Below are 22,024 nucleotides of genomic sequence, written 5' to 3'. Positions count from 1 at the left end.
AAGATTTTATTTATTTATTTGACAGAGAGACACAGCGAGAGAGGGAACACAAGCAGGGGGGAGGGGGAGAGGGAGAAGCAGGCTTCCCGCGGAGCAGGGAGCCCGATGCGGGGCTCGATCCCAGGACCCTGGGATCATGACCTGAGCTGAAGGCAGACGCTTAACGACTGAGCCACCCAGGCGCCCCGTAAAACGTAATTTACTTGCTCTTAACAACTACCCATGAAAACTTAATGAGACAGACAAATATCAACCACCGTTTTAAGTCATTTTTAGCTGACAAGTTGCAACAGGTACAACATGAATTTAATAAGTTCAGGTATATTATATATTATTACTATATAATACTATTATATTTCAGTATATAAATACTGAAACATTAATTACTGAGCATAGGTTTGTCTGCTTTTGGCTTCTTATTATTGGGGAACTAAAGATACTTGGGTCTGCTCATAAACATGTTTTATGCTCTATCAGAAGTTGTACTATGAAAAGACACGTTTTTAGAAATTATGAAATGTATTCATAGATTTGCGAATCTAAAGATTTCTGGTGTAATAGCTCACAGTGTTTTCACTAGAGATTAAGGTTTGTAAGAGGTAAAATTCTGATACACGTAATTGAGATTATTGGAAATGATAAGGAAAATAACTCCATATGTAGAAAAGTAGGAATAAAAGTTGATTATCTGTATTGTATTTGATGTTGACAACTCCAAAAACATGTCTGTTTTAGTGAAACCAACAACCTTAAACTACCTTTAATACTGCACCAGAGTCCATTAAAAGTTCGTCACTGTCAATTTCCCTGGGGCCCCTGTGCAGAAATCTGAGGTTGGAGGTTTAAGTCCAGGGGAGCCCCGGGCCGCTTCATGCTGATTTGGGAGGTGCTCCAGTTTGAACCTCTTAAGGAGGTGGCCCAACAGCTTGGGGTGCTTTTTTGCTCCTCGATAGTGAGGGTAGGAAGAGAAGGAGCTGATTTGGAGGAGCGGGCTCTGCCGAGCAGCCCAGGTGGTGGTGCGGGAACAGGAGGAGGGAGGAGGGGAACAGAGGGCAGAGGCAGACTCAAGGTTTGGACTACCATTCCTCCCTCTCTGCCTCATCTCTCTCTCTCCTGCAAAACAGGCTCTTTCTCTGGTTGATTTTCAGCCCTGCGGAGGAGGCGGAGGGGCAGGCAGCTGTGGGTTGGGTACCCGTTCAGGTGCTTGTGCTTGGGGAGGTGGATTGAGGATTTCCAGCATCAGGTGTCTTCAGTTTTTGTGCATCCTTATCTCTCTGGACCATCAACTGGATCCCTTCCTGTGAGGCGTCTTTATGGAGGGACATAGAAGTCTGCATGTAGGGGATCTCATCCCATTTACCTGATCTCTGATGAAAAAATTCCAATTGCAAGATGGTGTCATAACTTAAAGGTTTATTTAGTGGTCATCTTGCTTCCGAGCTCAAAACATGCGTAGGCCAAGCAGCGCTCCAATAAAATATGATTTCATTTTTTGACATGGGATCCTAACTATAAGTATGCCCATCAGACAGATTTCGCCCCAACGGGCTCTGAGATGGGATGGAACTAAATCCTCCCATTCTTGTGCAGATTCCAGAAACAGACAGATGAGATCCCTCTTAGACAGATTTCCCCTCCTTTGAGGAGAGACAGGTACGGAGCCACTTCCAAGTCCTGTCCCTTACCAGTGGTCCTGTAGATTGACCCAGAAGGGTCCAGAAGGCTAAAAGCCCAGAAGACAGAGGAAGAAGACTCCCCGTGTGCAGGTTGGCAGACTTACCCGGTCCCAGAGCCCGTCAGCTCAAACAGATGGAACAGACGCATGTTTTCTTTCCACCAACAAAAAGTGAAAATAGGCAGTCCATGCCCAGTCCGGAGAAGACAGAGAGCATCTCCAAAACAAAAGGGTTTGGGCAGCTGCTTGGGAAAACTTCCTCTAAGACTTGGCCCCACTGGCTCCCCCAGCCACCAGCAGCTGGTTCCATCTGTCACGGCCACCAGCTCGGGCAACACACGGGTGGGCCCTGGGCCCTGTGGCAGCCACCTGCTTTGTCTCGGGGAGTCCCCAGGGAGGGGGTGACTGGACAAGTCAGAAGCACAGCTTTTGGCTGCTGGCCACAATCTGTTACCAGACCCAGAACCGGTTCTGAACTCAGGTTCCGCTGCTCACCACTCAAAAATCAATGCTCAAGGGACACATGATGGTGGGAAAGGAAGGGTTGCTTTATTCGGGGAGCCGGCAACCTGGGAAGATGACGGACTGATGTCTCTAAGACCACCTTCCCTGTCCAGGAGGAGCTGGGGGGCTTTAAAGGGGAAGGCACGGGAGAGGGAGGGGGCTACAGGCAGGAGAAGCAGGTGGATAGTCGTCCGTGGACAGGACCCAGAACAGGCTGGCTGAGATCACGGCAGCTGTTTTTTTGAATGTGGTCAAGCCTTATGCTCTGGGATAGTTTGGTCCTTCTCTCTTGGACACCAGGGGTCTGCAAATCTCAGGGACAGTCCCTTCTGCTATAGACCAAGGGACTTAGGTCAGCAAGCAAAGAGTGCAGAAACTTGAAGCAAGTTAGCCCTTCAGACCGCTCGGAGTGCTGTTACAGGAGCTCTGTTCTTTCTCTTCAATTTTTCTCTAAACCTAAAACTGCTGTAAGAAATAAAGCCTATTAGTCGAAAGGGAAAATATATATAGAATGATGCTTAAAAAAAAAAAAAAAAAGAACTGTGTTTGAGTGTGTGTGTGTGTGCTTGTGTGTGTGTGTGTGTGTGTTAACCTAGAAAAATATCTGAAAACATCTATACCAAAGTGTTTATAGTGGTTTTTGAGTTTTAGGATCACGGATGGTCTTTAGGCTTCCTGCTTTTCTGACTTCTTTTCCACTTTACAATGTGCATGTATCGCTGTAAAGATCATAGGAAATTATAAAAGAATTTTGTCAGCAATAAAAAAAGACAAAGCAGGAAACCATAAATCCCTTTTTAGTGACAATTTCTCCTGGGTAAAGCAGAAAACTACAAATGGGTTTTTAATGACAATTTCTCCTGGGTGAGGTACTAATACGGGTTAAAAAGCAACAGTTTGAGGGGCGCCTGGGTGGCTCAGTCGAGGTAAGTGTCTGCCTTCAGCTCCAGTCATGATCCCAGAGTCCTGGGATGGACCCTTGGACCCTTTGGTGATCTCTCTCCCGCTGCCCCTCCCCCAGGCTCGCATGCTCACTCTCCCTCTCACTCAGATACATAAATAAAATCTTAAAAAAAAAAAAAAACGCAACAGTTTCAGAGTCCAGCCTGATATTCTGGGCTGCTGCATAAAGGACAAGAGGGTAGTAAGTTGTGGACGGAGCTGGTAGGGCCGAAGCCGTTCAGGGTGTTTGCTATGCTAAGCTCCTCCCTTCCTAGGAATTGAAACTAAACTGACTCAGTCCGCAGGATCTCTGAGACTAGAGTTCCCTGCAGCGAGCTCTTCGGCCACAGGCGCTCCTGTCCCTGCCCTGAGAATCATGTGGAAGCTGGAAGAGACCCCCGCCAAGTATCTGGACAAGTTCATTGAAGACTATCTCCTGCCAGACACGCCTTTCCGCAAGCAGATCAAGGAAGCCGTCCACATCATCTCCACTTTCCTGAAGGAGAGGTGTTTCCAAGGTGCCGCCCACCCTGTGCGGGTGTCCAAAGTTGTCAAGGTGAGCCCAAGCCTCCTTGCCTGGGGGGGAGGGGTGCCTGGATGGGCAACAGGTCCCGCAGAGACAGAGAGGGAGAGCAAAAGGGTAAAGGTCTTTGGGGCTGGTGGTTTCTGACATATCCATACCAAAAAAAAAAAAAAAATCTAACCATAACTTGTTATAATAGATTCTGGGGTGAGGCCTTACACCTGTAACTTTTATTTTATTTTATTTTATTTTTAAAGATTTTATTTATTTATTTGACAGAGAGACAGCGAGAGCAGGAACACAAGCAGGGGGAGTGGGAGAGGGAGAAGCGGGCTTCCTGCCGAGCAGGGAGCCCGATGTGGGACTCGATCCCAGGACCCTGGGATCATGACCTGAGCCGAAGGCAGACGCTTAACGACTGAGCCACCCAGGCGCCCTACACCTGTAACTTTTAAATAAATGCCCTGGCTGAAGTTTATGAACCACCATCCTCAGCCACATCCCTTTCAGAGACAGGAAGACTGAGGCCCAGCTCTAGTAAGTAATTTGCTAATGAACGGCCAGGCTGGGGACACACAATTTCTGCAGAGTCATGAGCTGTTTAAAGACTACGTCCCAGCGGCTTGTTTCTGGTTTTTTCCTGACAAAATGGCTTCCAGAGCCCCTCTCCAGCCAACAACAACTAGCTGTTATTCTGATTTTGTGTGGCTACAAAATTGTAGGTGTCGTCTCCCGTAAAGTAAATACTCCACAAAAACAGAGCCAGGCGTTGCCGAAAGCTCAGCTTTTCAACTTCCCTGATGAACTAGGATTCTTTTTTCTTATTGAAGTATAATTAACATACCATGTGATATTAGTTTCAGGTACACAGTGTATTGATTCGACAATTCTATACATTACTCAGTGCTCTTTATGATAAATGTAGTCACCACCTGTCCCCACATGGCGTTAGTACAATATCATTGACTATATTCCCTAGGCTGTACTTTTCATCTCTGTGACTTATTTGATAACTGGAAGTTTGAACTTCTTAATCCCCTTTATTTATGTCACTCATCCCCCACCACCTCCCCTCTGGCAACCACCAGTTTGCTTTCTGTATTTGAGTCTATTGTTTTGTTTGTTTTATTTTTTAGATTCCACGTATGAGTGAAATCATATGGTATTTGTCTTTCTCTGTCTGACTTATTTCACTTAGCATTATACCTTCTAGATCCATCCATGTTGTTGCGAACGGCAAGGTGTCATTCTTTTTATGGCTGGAGAATATTCCATTGTGTGTGTGTGTGTGTGTGTGTGTGTGTACCACATCTTCTTTATCCATTCATCTATGGATGGACGCTTGGGCTGCTTCCATATCTTGGCTATTGTAAATAATGCTGCAATAAACACAGGATTGCATGTATCTTCTCAAATTAGTGTTTTCATTTTCTTTGGGTAGATACCCAATAGTGGGATTACTGGATCAGAAGGCAGCTCTATTTTTAATTTTTTGAGGAACCTCCATACTGTCTTCCACAGTGGCTGCTCCAATTTCCATTCCCACCAGCAGTGTATGAGGGTTCCCTTTTTCCTCCATCCACAATGGGGACACCATTTCTATGGTATCCTGGGCTGGTTAAGAAGTGATCATATAGATAGCACCTGCTGGCTGTGAAATTTTGAGCAAGTCACTTTACCTCTCTGTGCTTCACTTTCCTCTTCCATAACTCCCAGTGCCTGATAGGGCTGCACAGATTCTATGATGTATGTAAACCACCCAGCACGGGCCAGCCTACAGTATGTAATCCTATATAAGATAGTAAAGGTTAGGGAGTAAAGAACACAGACGCTAGAACGAGACAGCCAGGGTTTGAATTTCAGCTCTCTCACCGCTCACCGGGAGGCTGGGCTTCTGAATCCCCTCTCTGAGCTCTTATGCCCCACCTGGAAAGAGGGGACTGATAACAAGAGTATGGGAGTCATAGAGTCCTGTGAGCATCATGGGAGCTAAGACTGCTGATGCCCTCAGCGCAGAGGCTAAGGCTCAAGAATGTTAGTGATTGTCCTCATCACTTTATATAGGGAGGCTCTCCTCCATAACTGTTAGTTCTCATTCTCCTCATCTGTTTTAGGGTGGCTCTTCGGGCAAAGGCACGTCCCTCAGAGGCCGATCAGATGCCGACCTTGTGGTCTTTCTTAACAACCTCCAGAGTTTTCAGGAGCAACTTGACAAACGAGGAGAGTTCATCTGGGAAATTAAGAGGCAGCTGGAAGCCTGTCAAAGAGAAGAAACCTTTGAAGTGCAGTTTGAGGTCAGGAGTCTGCGGCCTGAGAAGCCCCGAGCCCTCAGCTTTCTGCTCCTGGGCCCTTTTCACAATGAAGGGGTGGACTTTGATGTACTGCCCGCCTTTGACATCCTGGGTAAGCGCGCGCGCACACACACACACACACTCACACTCACACACACAGGCTTTCTGCCTTTGTCCTGCGTCAAGGCTTCTTTCTCTTTTCATATTTCTGAGCAGAAATTTCCCACAGTTGGAGAGCCTTACCATGACGGGGCATCCCATCAAAGTGGGGAGGAGATCTTAGAATGAATGAGGTCATAACCCGCCACAGGAGCAACATGAAACGGCAAATTGGCACCATTTGGGGGCAAGACATTTCTCAGGGAGCTCCTGTCAGGCTGGCTGCTCCTACTTGAGACTTCTCTTGCTGAAAATGAGGCAGCATAGATCCGGCATAGAGTCAATATGTGAATTGCATCTTTTACCCCAAACACGAGGAGACCCCGCTAAACTTATCCTGAGGGTTGGAATCTCTAGATAATTCTGCAGAAACATTTGGATAGGAAGCATCGCCTCGTTAGGAAAATGGGTTAAACCAGGCCACCTAGGTCCTGCTCTTACTTTAAGTATTAAATGATCATCTACATTAAGGGGGCGCCTGGGTGGCTCAGTCGGATAAGCGTCTGCCTTCGGCTGAGGTCATGATCCCAGGGTCCTGGGATCGAGCCCCGCATCGGGCTCCCTGCTCAGCGGGGAGTCTGCTTCTCCCTTTCCCTCTGCCTGCCTCTCTGCCTACTTGTTCTCTCTCTCTCTCTGTCAAATAAATAAAATCTTTAAAAAAAAATTAAAAAATGAAAAAAAATAAATGATCATCTACATTAAGCTCTTACACAGGGCCTGGCACATAGGAGGTGTTAAAAAATGCGGTTCCCCAACTGTGCCCCGAGGCACCCCAGGGTGCCACAGTGAAATATCTCACAGGGGCACATGGGATAGTTTAGATTTTAAATTTTGGAGGGCAACACCACAGAAACTACTACTGTTCCCTTGTACTCAACTACGTACATGGAACTGGGGTGGGTTTTGTTGTTGTTTGGGTTTTTTTGGCTTGGTTGGGTTTTTTTTTTTTTTTTTCGTTTTTTTTGTTTGGCATAGGGGACCCGTGAAAATAATACCGAAACTCTAAAAGCACCAGAGAATGAGAAAGTTTGGGGATCTTTCCTTGTTCCATGTCCAGTGTTGGCTGCTGGCATTCCATTGGCTACAAAAAAAATAAGAAGGGGAGAGAGAAGGGGAGGAAGGACAAAGCAGGCAGAGGGAACAGTGCAAGCAAAGGCCTGGAGAAGAGAGAAGATCAGGATGTGTTGGGGGACTGCAAGATGCCGAGGATGAACAGAGGGTGGAGGGCAAGGAGGGAGTGAGCTGACCCTGCAGAAGCCTGCAACCTTGGCTATGGATTTCTCCTAAGCACAATGGATAGCTGTGGAAGGGTTTCGAGCAGGGTCAGATTTATGTTTTGGAAAGACAGCCCAACTGTAGTGTGGAAAATAGATCGGAAGAGAGGTAACACCAGAGGACAGAGACATCCGATCAACAATGAGAAGCACAGATTATCCATGGAGCACCTACTGTGGACCAGGCACTGCTCTATGGCCATGAATGAGCCCAACAAGGAACCTCTCTCCTGGAGCCGGACAATAAGTACAGAAACAAGATAAATGGAAGGATACCTGCTGTGACAAAAAACCTAACAGGATTGATTCAATGGAGAGCAATGGAGGGTGGAGGGCTTTTTCGGACAGAGTGATGACGGAGGGTCCCCTGAGGAGGTGACCTCTGAGCTGAGGCCCAAGGGATGAGAAGGAGCCCACCATGGGAAGATCTGGGGGTTCCAGGAAGAGGAAACCACAAGTGCAAAGGCCCTGAGACAGGAACGAGCTTGGCATATTTGGGGAAGAGGAAAAAGGCCACATGGCGTCCATGGCAAGGGAGCAAGGTAGGAGGCGAGATGGGAGAGGCGGCAGGAGACAGAGCACATCCAATTTCATAGGCCATTATGGGGACTCTGGACTTTATTCCTGATGTTGTGGGAAGCAAGAAGCTGTGTGACCAGGTTTTGAAAGGCCTGTCTGGGTGCTGGGTCGGGAATGGGCTGTGGAGGCCCCAGCGAGGAGGCTGTCGCCTGAAGCCCTGGCGGGAGAGAGGGGTGACGGCCACCTGGACGGGGTGGGAGCAGGAGAGCTGGGAGAAGGAAAGGCTGGGGATGGACTCCAGGCCCCCTGGCTCTGGGCCTGCTGCCCCTTCCGCTGCGCCCCACGGCCAGCAAGCTTGTCTCCCCAGAGCAACTGAAAGAACCTCAGAGAAGCGCTGACATCTTAAAGTGATGGATTTGTCCCTAACAGGTCAGTGGACCAATAACAACAAGCCTAACCCTGAAGTCTACATCAAGCTAATCCGAGAGTGCCAGAACCTGGGCAGAGAGGGGGAGTTCTCCACCTGCTTCACAGAGCTGCAGCGGGACTTCCTGAGGCAGCGTCCAACCAAGGTGAAGAGCCTCATCCGCCTGGTCAAGCACTGGTACCAAAAGGTATGTTCCTCCTGCTTGGGGAGCAGAGGAGGAGGAGGGGGGTAGAGAAGGAAGGGGGGAGGGTTACAGAATAGAGGGAGGGAAGGAGAAGAGAGAGGTGTGGAGAGGGGAGGAGGAGGAGGGGAGGGAGGGAGGGGAAAGGAGAAGGTTGAGGTGGCAGGAAGGGGAGAGGAAAGGGAGGGGGGAGGGGATGTGTGGGGAAGGAGAGAAGGAGGAGAAGGGGTGCAGAGATGAGGGGGAGGATGAGAAGGGGAGGCGCAGGGCCTAGGACAGGTGCCAGTGGACCCAGGGTGCCTCCTTCCTCCTGGTCCTTCCCATCTTAGGAAATGACAAGCCCATATGGGCTTCTAGCCACTCTGGCCTAAACCGTGGGTCTTCCTGGACTGTTTCACACGCACTCGTCTATCCCACCAGTCTACAAATGATGTTGGTCCTGTATTGAAAATATAACCAACTGTCACCCCTCTATCACTCTCACCCTGGTCCCAGTCATCTCATGAGGCTCCCAGGATCTGCCCTGGACCTCTCCGAACCCACCCCCGCCCCCCACCGCCCTTCAGGCCATGCTGTCTTCCTTTTATTTCCTCCAAGGGGGAAACTCTGCTCCAGCCTGTGGGATAGTCTGTCTCCCCACTAAAAATGTGCATGAAGGAAGGGATGTGTGTGTTTTATTAACCGCTGTGTCTCCGGAACCTAGAACAATGCCTGGCACATAATAGGTGCTCAGTAAGGAATTGTTGAATAAATTAATGAATGCTATAACCACACACACACACACACACAGACTTCTGTGCACTTCCTGGCTGTCTGACCTTGAACAGGTCTGACTTAACTTCCTCTGGCTTCTTGTTTTCTCGTTTGCAAAGAGGAACATGGCATAGCAAGAGTAAACACAGAACATGGTGCCTGGCACAGCTGGTCCTAATAAATGTGGTTTCTTGGAGCCGTGCCAGGAGCACACAGAATAAAAGTTCACATGTATCATGTGCTTTGCTTGTGCCAGGCTCATCATAGTTCATCTTTTGTGGATGTGATATGCATTTCTGCTTACTCTCAAATAGCCTATATCTTATTTAATCTTTATGGTGAGTCTGTGCGCTGAGTAAGGGTAAGTGTTCCTCTCAAACCTGTATTAGAGAAAGAGAATAAGAGTCAGAACGCTCTTCCAGCTAATAAGTAGCAGAACAAAAACTTGAAATTTGGGCCTTCCGACTTAAGACTTTGCCTAATATATAATATTCATTTTATAATATACATGTATGTTTTTGGATGAATGAGTAGAAGAAAGTAATTAAGGATAAACCTTCCTACTTTAAAAATAATCTTTAAGGGACACCTGGGTGGCTCAGTCAGGTAAGCATCTGCCTTCGGCTCAGGTCATGATCCCAGGGTCCTGGGATCGAGCCCCATGTCAGGCTCCCTGCTCAGCGGGGAGTCTGCTTCTCTCCCTCTCCTTCTGCCTCTCTCCCCCGCTCCTGCTCTCTCTCATGCTCGCTATCTCTCCCTCTCTCTCAAATAAATAAATAAATAAAATCTTAAAAAATAAAAATTACCTTTAAGGCAAAGCAAGACAATCCTTTATTTGCTAGACATCTTAGTTTGCTGTTGAAGGAAATTGGATCATGGAGCCTGAACATCTTAGAACTTACCAAAGTGGTTCTTGACAAGTGTAACACTGCCCCCAAGGATACTGAAAATTCATGAGGACATTTTTGGTAACCATGGTGATAGGGGGCAAGGATGCTCCTGACAAAGAAAGAAGCCAGGAATAGTAGTTGTTTTACAATGAGCAAGATAGTCCTGCACGACAAGGAATTGTCTCTTTCCCTCCCTCCCTGCCCCTCCTCCCTCTCTCTTCTTTCCCATAAAACAATACAGGAATCTCACAATACTTTAACTCCACTCACCACCACCATCACTACCTGCAACTTACATGCCACTTTGTTGTGTGTTTCAAGTCTCTATATTTTCAAAGGCCGCAAAGCATTACTATTATTTTCCATACCTAGAGCTCATTTTATCTATCCGCGTGTTTACCACATTCTTCACCATCAACTCTTTCCTACATCTCTAACCTTCCTCCTGGGATCATGTTCCTTCTTCCTGAAGTATGTCCTGGAAGATTTTTTTGCTGACGGTCTTCTGATAATGAACTCTTAGTTTTTGTTTGCCTGAAAATGTCTTGATTTTACCTTCATTGTTGAAGGGTATTTTTGCTGGGTTGGCGGCCATTTCACTACACGGAAATATATCACTCCATCTTCCGGGGTCACTGGTGAGAAGTCAGTTGTCAGTCTAACTGTGGCTCCTTTGTAGGTAATCTGTCTTATTCCTCTGGCTGCATTTATATTTTTCTCTTTGTCTTTGATTTTGTTCCATTTCAATCTGAGGTGTCTTTTTTTTTAAAGGTTTTATTTATTTATTTGACAGAGAGCTAGAGCCAGAGAGCACAAGCTGGGGGTGGGGAATGGCAGAGGGGGAGGAAGAAGCAGGGTCCCCACTGAGCAGGGAGCCCAATGTGGGGCAAGATCCCATGACCCCAGGACCATGACCCAATCCAAAGGCAGAGGCTCAACCAACTGAGCCACCCAGGTGCCCCTCAATCTGAAGTGTCTTAATGATGATTCCTTTTTCACTTGTCCTGCTTGGAGTTCACTGGGTCCTTCACTGGGATTCCTGAATCTGTGAATGGGTATCTTTCATCAGTTTCGGAAACTCTCAGCCATTCTCCTAAAACATTGTCTCTCTCTCTTCCTCACCTCCTGGAACTCCAATTAAATGTACGTTAGACCTCACTCTATCTTCCATTATCTTTACACTCTCTTCCACATTTTCCATCTTTCTGTCTCCCAATGTTTTATTCTGAATAGTTTGTTCTAACATACTCTCTAATTCACTAATTTCTCCTTTAACTGTGTCTAATTTGCAGTTGAGTTATTAATTACAGTTATTGTAAATTTTGTTCAACATTTTCTATTTTATTCTTTTTCAAATATGCTAAGTTACTTCTTATGGCTTCTAATTTCCTCTAGTTCAAGCTCTTCTTTTATTTCTGTAAACAGAATGTTTCCAGTTATTTTAAAGTCTCTATATGATCCTTCAATATTTAAAGTTTTGTGGACTTATTACTATTGTCCCCCCCCCCCTTTTTTTTTTTTTTGCTGGTTATTACTCTTGGTATCTTGTTTCCTTGTGTGCCTGGTTATTTATGTGCTGGTCATGGTACTTGAAATTTACTTGTGAAATCACTTGAGGCTTTGGGTTTTATATCTTACTCCAAAGGGAATTTTGTTTGGCTCTTAGGAATACTACAAGTTCTTCTTCTCAGTTAATTTTCACAGTATCCTTATGAGTTTGGTGCTACTATGACCACTCACTTGGCAGGTGAGAAAAATGAGGCTCCGAGAGTCTAAGTTGTCTTCCAGGAATTGGACACCAGTGGAGCCAGGACTCAAACCCACATCACTCAGAATCCAGAGCCCAAGCTCTTGACCCAGGAGTCAGTAAACTTTTTTCCATAATGCCTTAGGTAGTAAGTATTTTAGATCTTGTGGGCCACATGGTCTCTGTCACAACTACTCAACTCTGTAGCATGAAAGCAGCCATTAGACTCCATGGGAATGAATGGGCGTGGATTTGCTCCACGGAAATGTTATTTACAAAAGCAGATGGCAGGCTGGATTTGGCCTTTGGGAAATGTGCTTTATGCCCCAGCTGGACAAGCGCACGTTTCTGATTCTTTTTGCTCCTCTCAGTGTAAGGAGCAGCTTGGGAAGCCCCTGCCACAGCAGTATGCCTTGGAGCTCCTGACAGTCTATGCCTGGGAGCATGGCAGCAAGCAAACGGAGTTCAGCACAGCTCAGGGATTTCAGACCGTCTTGAAATTGGTCCTGAACTACCAGCAGCTTTGCATCTACTGGACAAAGTATTACAACTTTGAAAACCCGATTATTGGACAATACCTGAAGAGGCAGCTTGCAAAACCCAGGTACTCTCTCTCCACGTGGGTTAGCTCCCCACGTAAATGAGCCCCTAGATACAGATGTGGCATCTTGGCAATGAGGGCCCCTCATTTGCTGGTCCTCTTCTATGGCCAGCCATTGTGCTAAGCCTTTTCCTGCTGCCATCTGATTTAAACCTCCAACCCTGTGAGGCAGGCCCTCCGTAGCCACTGTACAGATGGGTAAACTGAGGTTCTGAGGGGTAAGGAGCTTGTCTTACCCTTAACAGAAAATGAGTGGAAGAGCCAAAATTTGAACTAAAATAACAACAGCTAGAGAAAGAATCATAATCGCTCCCAGGGATTAAGAGCTTGCTGTAAGAACAGCGCCCCACTCCTGCCCTGAGTCCCAGCCTGTGCCAGGCTGGTGTTTTGCCCTGCTGGGAGCATCTGGATCCACCAGACACAGCCCTGGTTCCTCACCCATCCCTCTCTCACTGTCACCCTCCAGGCCTGTGATTCTGGACCCAGCTGACCCGACGGGAAACGTGGCTGCTGGAGACCCAAATGGCTGGCGGCGACTGGCAAACGAGGCCAGGGCCTGGCTGAGTTACCCATGCTTTGAGAAAGGGGATGGGTCTCCAGTGGGCTTCTGGGACACGCCAGTGAGACTGTCTGCTTCCACCCTGTCGTCCTTCCCCACATACCCTCTATAGCATGGGACATGTAAGACAAATGCTTTCTAACATACTAGTAAATAATTATGGTCATTATCTGATGTGTACTAACCACTTATTATGTTCCAAGTCCGGTGCGGAGCATTTCACATGTTTTGTCTCGTCTCCAACCTCCCATCATGTCCTTTGAGACAGGCCTGTCCTACTCTCCCCGTGTCATGGGTGAGGAAGCAGGCCTAGAGAGGTCAAGTGACCTCCATCGTCTCCAAAGAAACATTCTCTCCAAAGAAATTGCTCCTTGCTAGAAGCCACATATTCATAGAGTCTCAGGCTATGCTCCATATTTTCAGTCATCTTGGGCCCATTCAGAGGGTTCCTGGGATTTGCACATCCCTTGTCCAGACTTCATTCTTCAGTTAACATGACCCTGGCCAGAGGCAACTCTTTCCACGGCCCCAGCGGGCTCATTCCTCTATGAATAATAATAAATAATAATAGCCACCTCTTACTGAATATTTGCTTTGGGCTCAGGTTCTGTCCTAAATGCTCCATTATTTCATTAAATCATCACAACACCCTTTGAGGTGTGTTTGCTACTCCCAGTCTTACATACGAGAAAAGGAGGCTCAGAGAGGTGAAGTCACCTGCTCAAGAACATTTATCTAGGGAGTGGTAGAGCTGGGATCTGAAGTCAGGGACTCCAGTGCCAGTGCTCAGCCCTCCCTGGGCCATACTTGCTATGTGGGCACAGGGAGAAGTCCAGCCGGGGAGGAGCCCAGTGACAATCTCAGCCCACCCCTCTGGAGCTCCAATGGCCTTCAGAGTTGCCCTGCCCCAGTCTGGGGTGGTCAGGCCTTTAGACCCCCACACAGATCCGTCACTGAATATGGGCAACTCAGGAAGGGGCATAGCCTTGAACGTGGGGCTCTCTGTAGTCAAGGCAAGCCTAAAGGGGCTGACTGCTGACATCTGTCTGCTGACCCCCTCCCCAGCAGCTGAGACTTCTTTGTCCTTCCTCAAGGGGAACCAGGGGGCATGTCACACAGTATCCACCATCAATGCTCACAGAGACCCAGTGCCAAGGTGGAAGGATCCGTTCTCTGATGTGATCATGTGCTTTTCCCTTTCAGCTTGAATAAGACAATGAGGATAATTGGGCAACTTTTGAACACAGGATGTATCAGTCCCAGGATTACGGACGGCGCCCTTTATCTGCTGGGAGCCTCAGCACGGGCGTGACACCACCCACTGCCCGGAAGGAAGATGACTGGATGTGCGCCATCCTATGAACGCCAGGGGGCCTTAGGGGGAAGGGCTCCAGAAGCATCCAGGCCAGCCCCCTCAGTTCAGGGGTCGGGGGAGGTCCCTTGATCCAGAGGGCAGAAGACGGCCCCAATCCCAACAGTGAGTTGGTGTCAGACCTCAGACTGGAATCCAGGTCTCCTGACCCGCACCCTTCCCCTGTTCTATGCTCTTTCCCCTCTCATAGCTACCGTTTCCCTACGGCCCCACCCTGGCCCAGCCTGTTCTCTGACAGTCATCTCTGAGAGGCAACCAGAGAGCCTTAACTTTCTTCTGTATTCCTGGCGGGTGGCTTATAGTCCAATCTATCATCAATAACAATAAAAAGAATAGCAAATGCCATGTGTTGGGTGTTTATTAACTGCAAGTCCCAGAGCCAAGAGGTATATATATCTGCGTGTTATATGTGTGTATATATGAATCGATTCAACTAGAAATATGTATTGAGTACCTACTGTGTTCCAAGCATTGTTCTGGACGCTGGGAGCACAGCAGTGAACGAAACAGACCGAAATCCCTGCCTCCTGGTCTGACATTTGCGTGTACTGACTTTTAATATTGGATCATTTGGGATCCTTCTAACTTTCAGAAGGATCTAAGACCAGCATCTTTGTGGTGGGGCGGGGAGCAGCAGGCAGAGGGAGAAGCAGACTCCCTGAGCAGGGAGCCCGATGCGGGGCTCGATCCCAGGACCCTGAGATCATGACCTGAGCCGAAAGCAGATGCTTAATCCACTGAGCCACCCAGGTGCCCCAAGAATGTCACATTCTTGACAACTGATCATTTTTTATATTGATTGCATGTTGAAATGACAGAACTTTCTGAGATGTTGAATTAAATCAAAATGGACTTCTCTGTTTCTTTTTGCTTTTTACTGCGGCTCCTAAAAAATGTTAAAATTACACCTGTGGCAGACATCCGAAATCTATATATTCCACAGCTCTGCCCCAGAAGGCAAATTACTGGATTAAAGAATACACTAGACCGATATACATTGTCACACTGTCTTGTCCTTGGTACCAAGAAACAGCATTTCATTTACAAGGCTCCGAAATATAAAAACCCCCCAGAAGTGCTCACAAAAGGACCAAGCATGCTTGTGTCACCTGAGCTGCTGGTCACCTTGAGTGGCTGACAAAGTCTTGGGCTTGTCCATCTCCCTATTCCTCCTTTTAAGTTTCCAGCATCCCTGTGAGATGGGTTTTATTCTTGTTGCCATAACAATAAACTGAGGTCAGGGCACTTGCTCAGGGTCACCTAACAAGTGAGAGACAGAGCCTGAACTTGAACCCTAGTCCTTGCTCTGAATCTCATGCTCTTCATCACTGCAGGATGGTCTTAATGCATCTTCATTCCCCACTCTGGTGACCCCGAGAAGGTACCTAGCCAAGCGAGCTCCCAGGAGAGGGGGCCCCAGCTGCTGTACTTCCAAATCCATCCACACGTTGACAGTGAAGTCACCCTGCACACGGGCTGCTGAGTGAGGCAGGGACACTAAGGTAGCCCCGTTCCTGGCAGACATGGGTCCTCTGACAAGTCACAGGGCTAAAGGACTCCCCACTGGTCTTGCTGACCTTCTCTAGACTGCAAAGCCAGCTTTTCTTCCTTCTTGCCTTCGTTCAGAGTCAGACGCAATCAATCAGGGTCTACCCGCTTTCCTGGAGGCTCCCAGCTTCCTCCCCAGTTTCTCTTGCACATTTAATCCTACATCAGCATCTGCTTCATGGAGTTACCCAGACCAGCACCACCACCGGTACCCGCCTCCCCCCCACCGCCTTCAGGGAGGTTTGCACTGCTTAGCAATTCCTAGCTGTGATAAAGAACGGACACACAATGCTAGGGGTCCTAAACTGGTGACCTCTTCTCAGCCACTGTCCCTGCCTACAAGGTGGGCACCTGCAAGAAGCTGCCATCTCACCATGTCTCCGCCTGCCCCTGCCCCAACCTCATTCCTACTGGTGCTTCTGTACTAGTCACACCTTTCTTTTTCTGTATTTTCTGATATTTTGACTTCTGGGGCCTTGCTGATCCTGGAGACACGGCCCCTCCCAGGGTATCTAATTCCTAGAGATAGCAAACAGCTCAGCTAAGAGCCCACCTTTCATATGCAAACTACCCAACCCCGAGCCCAGACTCTCAACCACTTCCTTTATAGGCGTCCCAGGATTCTCACACCCTGGGCCACAATCCACCTGCCCGACTCACTCCAGGGCCAGGTACCGGACAACTCGGGACAGCCCATACGCTGCAGAGCCCACGGAAATCTTTCAAACTCGCCAATCCAAAGTCTGCTAACCCTGTCTTGCCTTGCCTGCAGAAACTATGACAAAGGCGCTTTCCATGTTCTCCCTTCGTTCCCTCTGCCTCATGAACGACCCTTGTGCTTCCGTGTGTGGTAGGCTCTGCCTCTTGTGTCTGGGGTTCTGGGAGTATAAACTTCTTCCTTCAAGACATTATTTGGTTATTGTCTTTAACATTAGCAAAATAAAGACATCATTAAAAAAAACAACAAACACTCCACAGTCCCTCCCTCCAACCTGTTAAAATTTGGGGCCTGTCTCTTCAGCCCTTTCTCTGACTCTCCCCTGTCTCCCTGTGTATGTGGCGTTTTTATAAAAATGGGATTTGACTCCCTACCCGGTTTTGTTACCTGCTTTGTCACATTTATGTAGTTATCACTCTAGGATGAGTGGGAAATTTTGGCATCACATAGAATGACTGTATGTCATTACATCATAATAAATAAAGTGGGTAATCCACTTGGGTTGTCTTCTGAGAGTGTTTCATGATTATAAACAACGTTACAGTCATCAGTCGTTTAATTGAAAAGTCACATCAATCATACGGTAGTACTATTTTTATTTTGGGGGGAACTCCCATCCCCCCCCCGCCACGGTGCACACAGGTTCCAATTTCTCCACATCCTCACCAACACCTGTGTCTTGTTTTTTTGGTAATAGCCATTCTAATAGGTGTGAAGTGATAGCTTATGGTTTTGATTTGCAATTCCCTGATGATTAGTGATGGTGAGCATCTTTTCATACACCTGTTGGCTATTTGTGTGTCTTCTTTGGAGAAATGTCCATTCGAGTCCCTGGCCCGTTTTTAAATTAGGTTACATTAGTGTTTTTGCCATTGAGTGGTAGGAGCACCTTATTATTTTGCAAGTTGACCCCTTACCAGATTTATGGTTTGCAAATATTTTCTCCTTTTCCACAGGTTGCCTTATTACTCCATTGATTGCTTCATTTGCTATTTGGAAGCATTTCATTTTGATGCAGTCCCGCTTGCCTAAATTTTTGCTTCTGCTGCCTGTGCTTCATGTATACAGCCAATTCATCTTCAGCAAGTTGCCGAGAGTATCCAGTGGGGAAGGGACAGCTCTTCAACAAATGGCAATGGGAAAACTGGACACCCACATGCAAAGGAATGACATTGGACCCTTATCTTACACCTTACACAAAAAGCAACTCAAAATGGATTAAAGACTTAAAAGACCTCAAACCGTAAAAACCCTGGAAGAAAGCATAGGGGAAAAGCTTCATGACATCGGATTTGGCAATGATTTCATAGATGTGATACCAAAACACAAGCAACAAAAGGCATTTATTTTTACCTGGTGTGAGGTAGGACTCAGTTCTAGTCCTTCTATCTGGATGCCCAATTATCCCAGCAGCTTTTGTTGGGGAGACAACACTTTCCCCATGGCCCTACATGGCCACCTCCAACATACACCCTGAGCCCATCTATGTGTGAGTCTCTATTCTGTTCCACTGGTCTGTTTTGTATCCTTGAGATACTGCTACCTTGTATTAATTACTATAGCCTTGTAAGAATTCTTAGTATCTTGGAGAAAACTCTGGTCTCTTTTTATCAAAACCCCTGCCTTCTCACTGTGGAAAACAGTATGGAGGTTCCTCAAAAAATTAAAAATAAGAACCATATAACCCAGCAATTCCACTACTAGGTATTTACCCAAAGGATACAAAAGCACTAATTTGAAAAGATACATGCATTCCTATGTGTATTGCAGTGCTATTTACAATAGCCAAATTATGGAAGCAGCCCAAGTGTCCATTGATTGATGAATGGATAAAGAAGGTGTGGTCTATCCAAATGGTTGAAAGACCTAAATGTGAGACAGGAGTCCATCAAAATCCTAAAGGAGAGCACAGGCAGCAACCTCTTCGACCTCAGCCGCAGCAACTTCTTCCTAGAAACATCGCCAAAGGCAAGGGAAGCAAGGGCAAAAATGAACTATTGGGACTTCATCAAGATAAAAAGCTTTTGCACAGCAAAAGAAACAGTCAACAAAACCAAAAGACAACCGACAGAATGGGAGAAGATATTTGCAAATGACATATCAGATAAAGGGCTAGTATCTAAAATCTATAAAGAACTTATCAAACTCAACACCCAAAGAACAAATAATCCAATCAAGAAATGGACAGAAGACATGAACAGACATTTTTCCAAAGAACACATCCAAATGGCCAAAAGACACATGAAAAAGTGCTCAACATCGCTCGGCATCAGGGAAATCCAAATTAAAACCTCAATGAGATACTACCTCACACCAGTCAGAATGGCTAAAATTAACGAGTCAGGAAACAACAGATGTTGGCAAGGATGCGGAGAAAGGGGAACTCTCCTACACTGTCGGTGGGAATGCAAGCTGGTGCAACCACTCTGGAAAACAGTATGGAGGTTCCTCAAAAAGTTGAAAATAGAGCTACCATACGATCAGCAATTGCACTTCTGGGTATTTACCCCAAAGATACAAATGTAGGGATCCAAAGGGGTACGTGCACCCCGATGTTTATAGCAGCAATGTCCACAATAGCCAAACTGTGGAGAGAGCCAAGATGTCCATTGACAGATGAATGGATAAAGAAGATGTGGTATATATATACAATGGAATATTATGCAGCCATCAAAAGGAATGAGATTTTGCCATTTGCAACAACGTGGATGGAACTGGAGGGTGTTATGCTGAGCGAAATAAGTCAATCAGAGAAAGATGTATCATATGACCTCACTCATATGAGGAAATCTTAATCTCAGGAAACAAACTGAGGGTTGCTGGAGTGGGGGGTGGGGTGGGAGGGATGGGGTGGTTGGGTGATAGACATTGGGGAGGGCATGTGCTATGGTGAGCGCTGTGAATTGTGCAAGACTGTTGAATCTCAGATCTGTACCTCTGAAACAAATAATGCAATATATGTTAAGAAAAAAAAAAAAGAAGATAGCAGGAGGGGAAGAATGAAGGGGGGGAAATCGGAGGGGGAGACGAACCATGAGAGACGATGGACTCTGAAAAACAGACTGAGGGTTCTAGAGAGGAGGGGGGTGGGAGGATGGGTTAGCCTGGTGATGGGTATTAAAGAGGGCACATTCTGCATGGAGTACTGGGTGTTATGCACAAACAATGAATCATGGAACACTACATCAAAAACTAATGATGTAATGTATGGTGATTAACATAACAATAAAAAATTTTAAAAAAAGAAGGTGTGGTCTATACACAAAATGGAATATTACTCAGCCATACAAAAATGAAATCTTGCCATTTGCCACAACATGGACAGATCTAGAGGGTATAATACTAAGTGAAATAAGCCAGTCAGAAAGACAAATACCATATGATTTCACTTCTATGTGGAATTTAAGAAACAAAGCAAACAAAGGAAAAAAGAGACAAACCAAAAAACAGACTGGTAACTATAGAGAGCAAACAGGTAGTTGCCAGAGGGGAGGTGGGGGGGGGGGGGGTGGTTGGGTGAATAGACTGAGGAGATTAAGAGCACGCTTATCTTGATGAGCACTGAGTAAGGTACAGAATTATTGAATCACTATCTGGTACCCCTGAAACTAATATAACACTGTATGTTAAATACACTGAAATTAAAAAATAATAATAATTTTTAAAATAATCCAAATTGGAATCAGTAGTTGGAATCTAAACTCAATACATTTTTTTCCTTTTTCTAGCCAAATACACTTATCCCAATTATTCTGCTTCCAACAGTGAAAGCAATTAATTTTTGTAAATCTGGGGCGCCTGGGTGGCTCAGTCGTTAAGCGTCTGCCTTCGGCTCAGGTCATGATCCCAGGGTCCTGGGATCGAGCCCCGCATCGGGCTCCTGCTCCGCGGGAAGCCTGCTTCTCCCTCTCCCACTCCCCCTGCTTGTGTTCCCTCTCTCGCTGTGTCTCTCTCTGTCAAATAAATAAATAAAATCTTAAAAAAAATTTTTTTTTGTAAATCCACCAGAGAGTCTCCTGGAAATCATGGTTACTATTAAAAAGTAATAATAAATAAATCTTATATTAGGGGGTACAAAGCCCTGGCTTCTCTTGGCCCTCTCTATTTCTATGTTAATTGTCACTCAATATATGAAATTCCACCCAAAATATGGGGAGGCATTGGATTGGAATTACATAAATTCCACCCAAAATATGGGGAGGCATTGGATTGGAATTACATAAATTAGTTTAGGAAGAATGACATCAGTGTTCTAGTGAGAACACCATCCATTAACTTGGAGTTTCTCTTCACTAATTTTAATTTTCTTTAATGACACTGTAACTATTACAATTCTTCACTGCACATGTCTCTCATGTCCTCTGTCATATTATTTTTACATACTTGCGTCTGTGTTACTGTACTCAGTATGTTTTCTTTAACTGTATTTTGTAGCATTTGGTTCCTGGAAGACCTAAATGTCTTCTTAAAGATTTTTATTTATTATTTATTTGAGAGAGAGAGAGTGCAAGAGAGCACAAGTAGGGGGAGGGGCAGAGAGAGAAGGAGAAGCAGACTCCCTGCTGAGCAGGGAGCAATCCCAGGACCCTGAGATCAGGACCTGAGCTGAAGACAGACGGTAACCAACTGAGCCACCCAGGCGCCCCTGACTTTATCAATGCTGTGCAATAAATTTATATTACTTGTATGACCACAAGAAACAATAAAGCAATTTGTCTTGCCAAAAAAAAAAAAAAAAGTGTTTTGGATAAGCATTTCTCTCCTGCTAAGCTCTGGTAGCCTATGCAAAGCCAGGAGACCCAGGGTTAGAGAAAGCTCTGGGTGCTGGTATGTGGAGCTGCTGGTTCCAGCACAAATTCATGAGATTTGGAAACAGGGGTGCAAGTGGGTAAGGGAGGAAGGAAATGATCGGATGAAAACCACAGCACCTGAGTCACACATTTCTGCATGCTCAGACGTCTTGCCTCATTCTGGGCAACTTCCTGGTGAGGAAAGGAACTGAGAAGGGTAACTTTTAGCCCACAGAGATGAGGGCACAGCAAAGAGACGAAACGTGTGATGTGAAGCTGGAGGTCCAGGATTGATGCTGGGGTCCCTGCCCCGCTCAAGAGAAGGGGAATTTTAAAGTAATACCACCTTTTAAGCCCGGAGCGAGCGCTCCCAGACGCCCGCCACCCCCTCACACAAAGCCCTCCCCGCACACCCCCTTGAGTCCCTCCCTCGAGCTTCTCAGACCCCTACCCACCCCGCAGGAGTACTTTCTTCATTCCGTGTTTCAGGCTGAGATTTTCCTGCTCCATCTCATCCGGCACCTGTGTCTCCAGCTCACCAGTGGTGCCTC

The 22,024-nt window shown here is 46.5% G+C and overlaps 1 protein-coding gene across 1 annotated transcript; it reads left to right on the top strand.

Moving 5' to 3' along the window:
* Positions 1 to 3,317: 3,317 nt before the first annotated feature.
* OAS1 (2'-5'-oligoadenylate synthetase 1) lies at positions 3,318 to 15,066 on the top strand. Its single transcript, XM_032431557.1, has 6 exons — positions 3,318 to 3,677; positions 5,759 to 6,047; positions 8,317 to 8,501; positions 12,257 to 12,489; positions 12,953 to 13,167; positions 14,249 to 15,066. Exons 1-5 carry the CDS (start codon positions 3,498 to 3,500, stop codon positions 13,155 to 13,157), a joined length of 1,092 nt encoding a protein of 363 aa, XP_032287448.1. The 5' UTR covers positions 3,318 to 3,497; the 3' UTR covers positions 13,158 to 13,167; positions 14,249 to 15,066.
* Positions 15,067 to 22,024: the final 6,958 nt, after the last annotated feature.

The sequence above is a fragment of the Phoca vitulina genome, unplaced genomic scaffold, assembly GCF_004348235.1.
Source record: "Phoca vitulina isolate PV1807 unplaced genomic scaffold, GSC_HSeal_1.0 scaffold46, whole genome shotgun sequence".
Lineage (NCBI taxonomy): Eukaryota > Metazoa > Chordata > Mammalia > Carnivora > Phocidae > Phoca > Phoca vitulina.
Note: the sequence above shows the minus strand (reverse complement) of the source record. Positions and strands in the feature narration are given on the sequence as shown.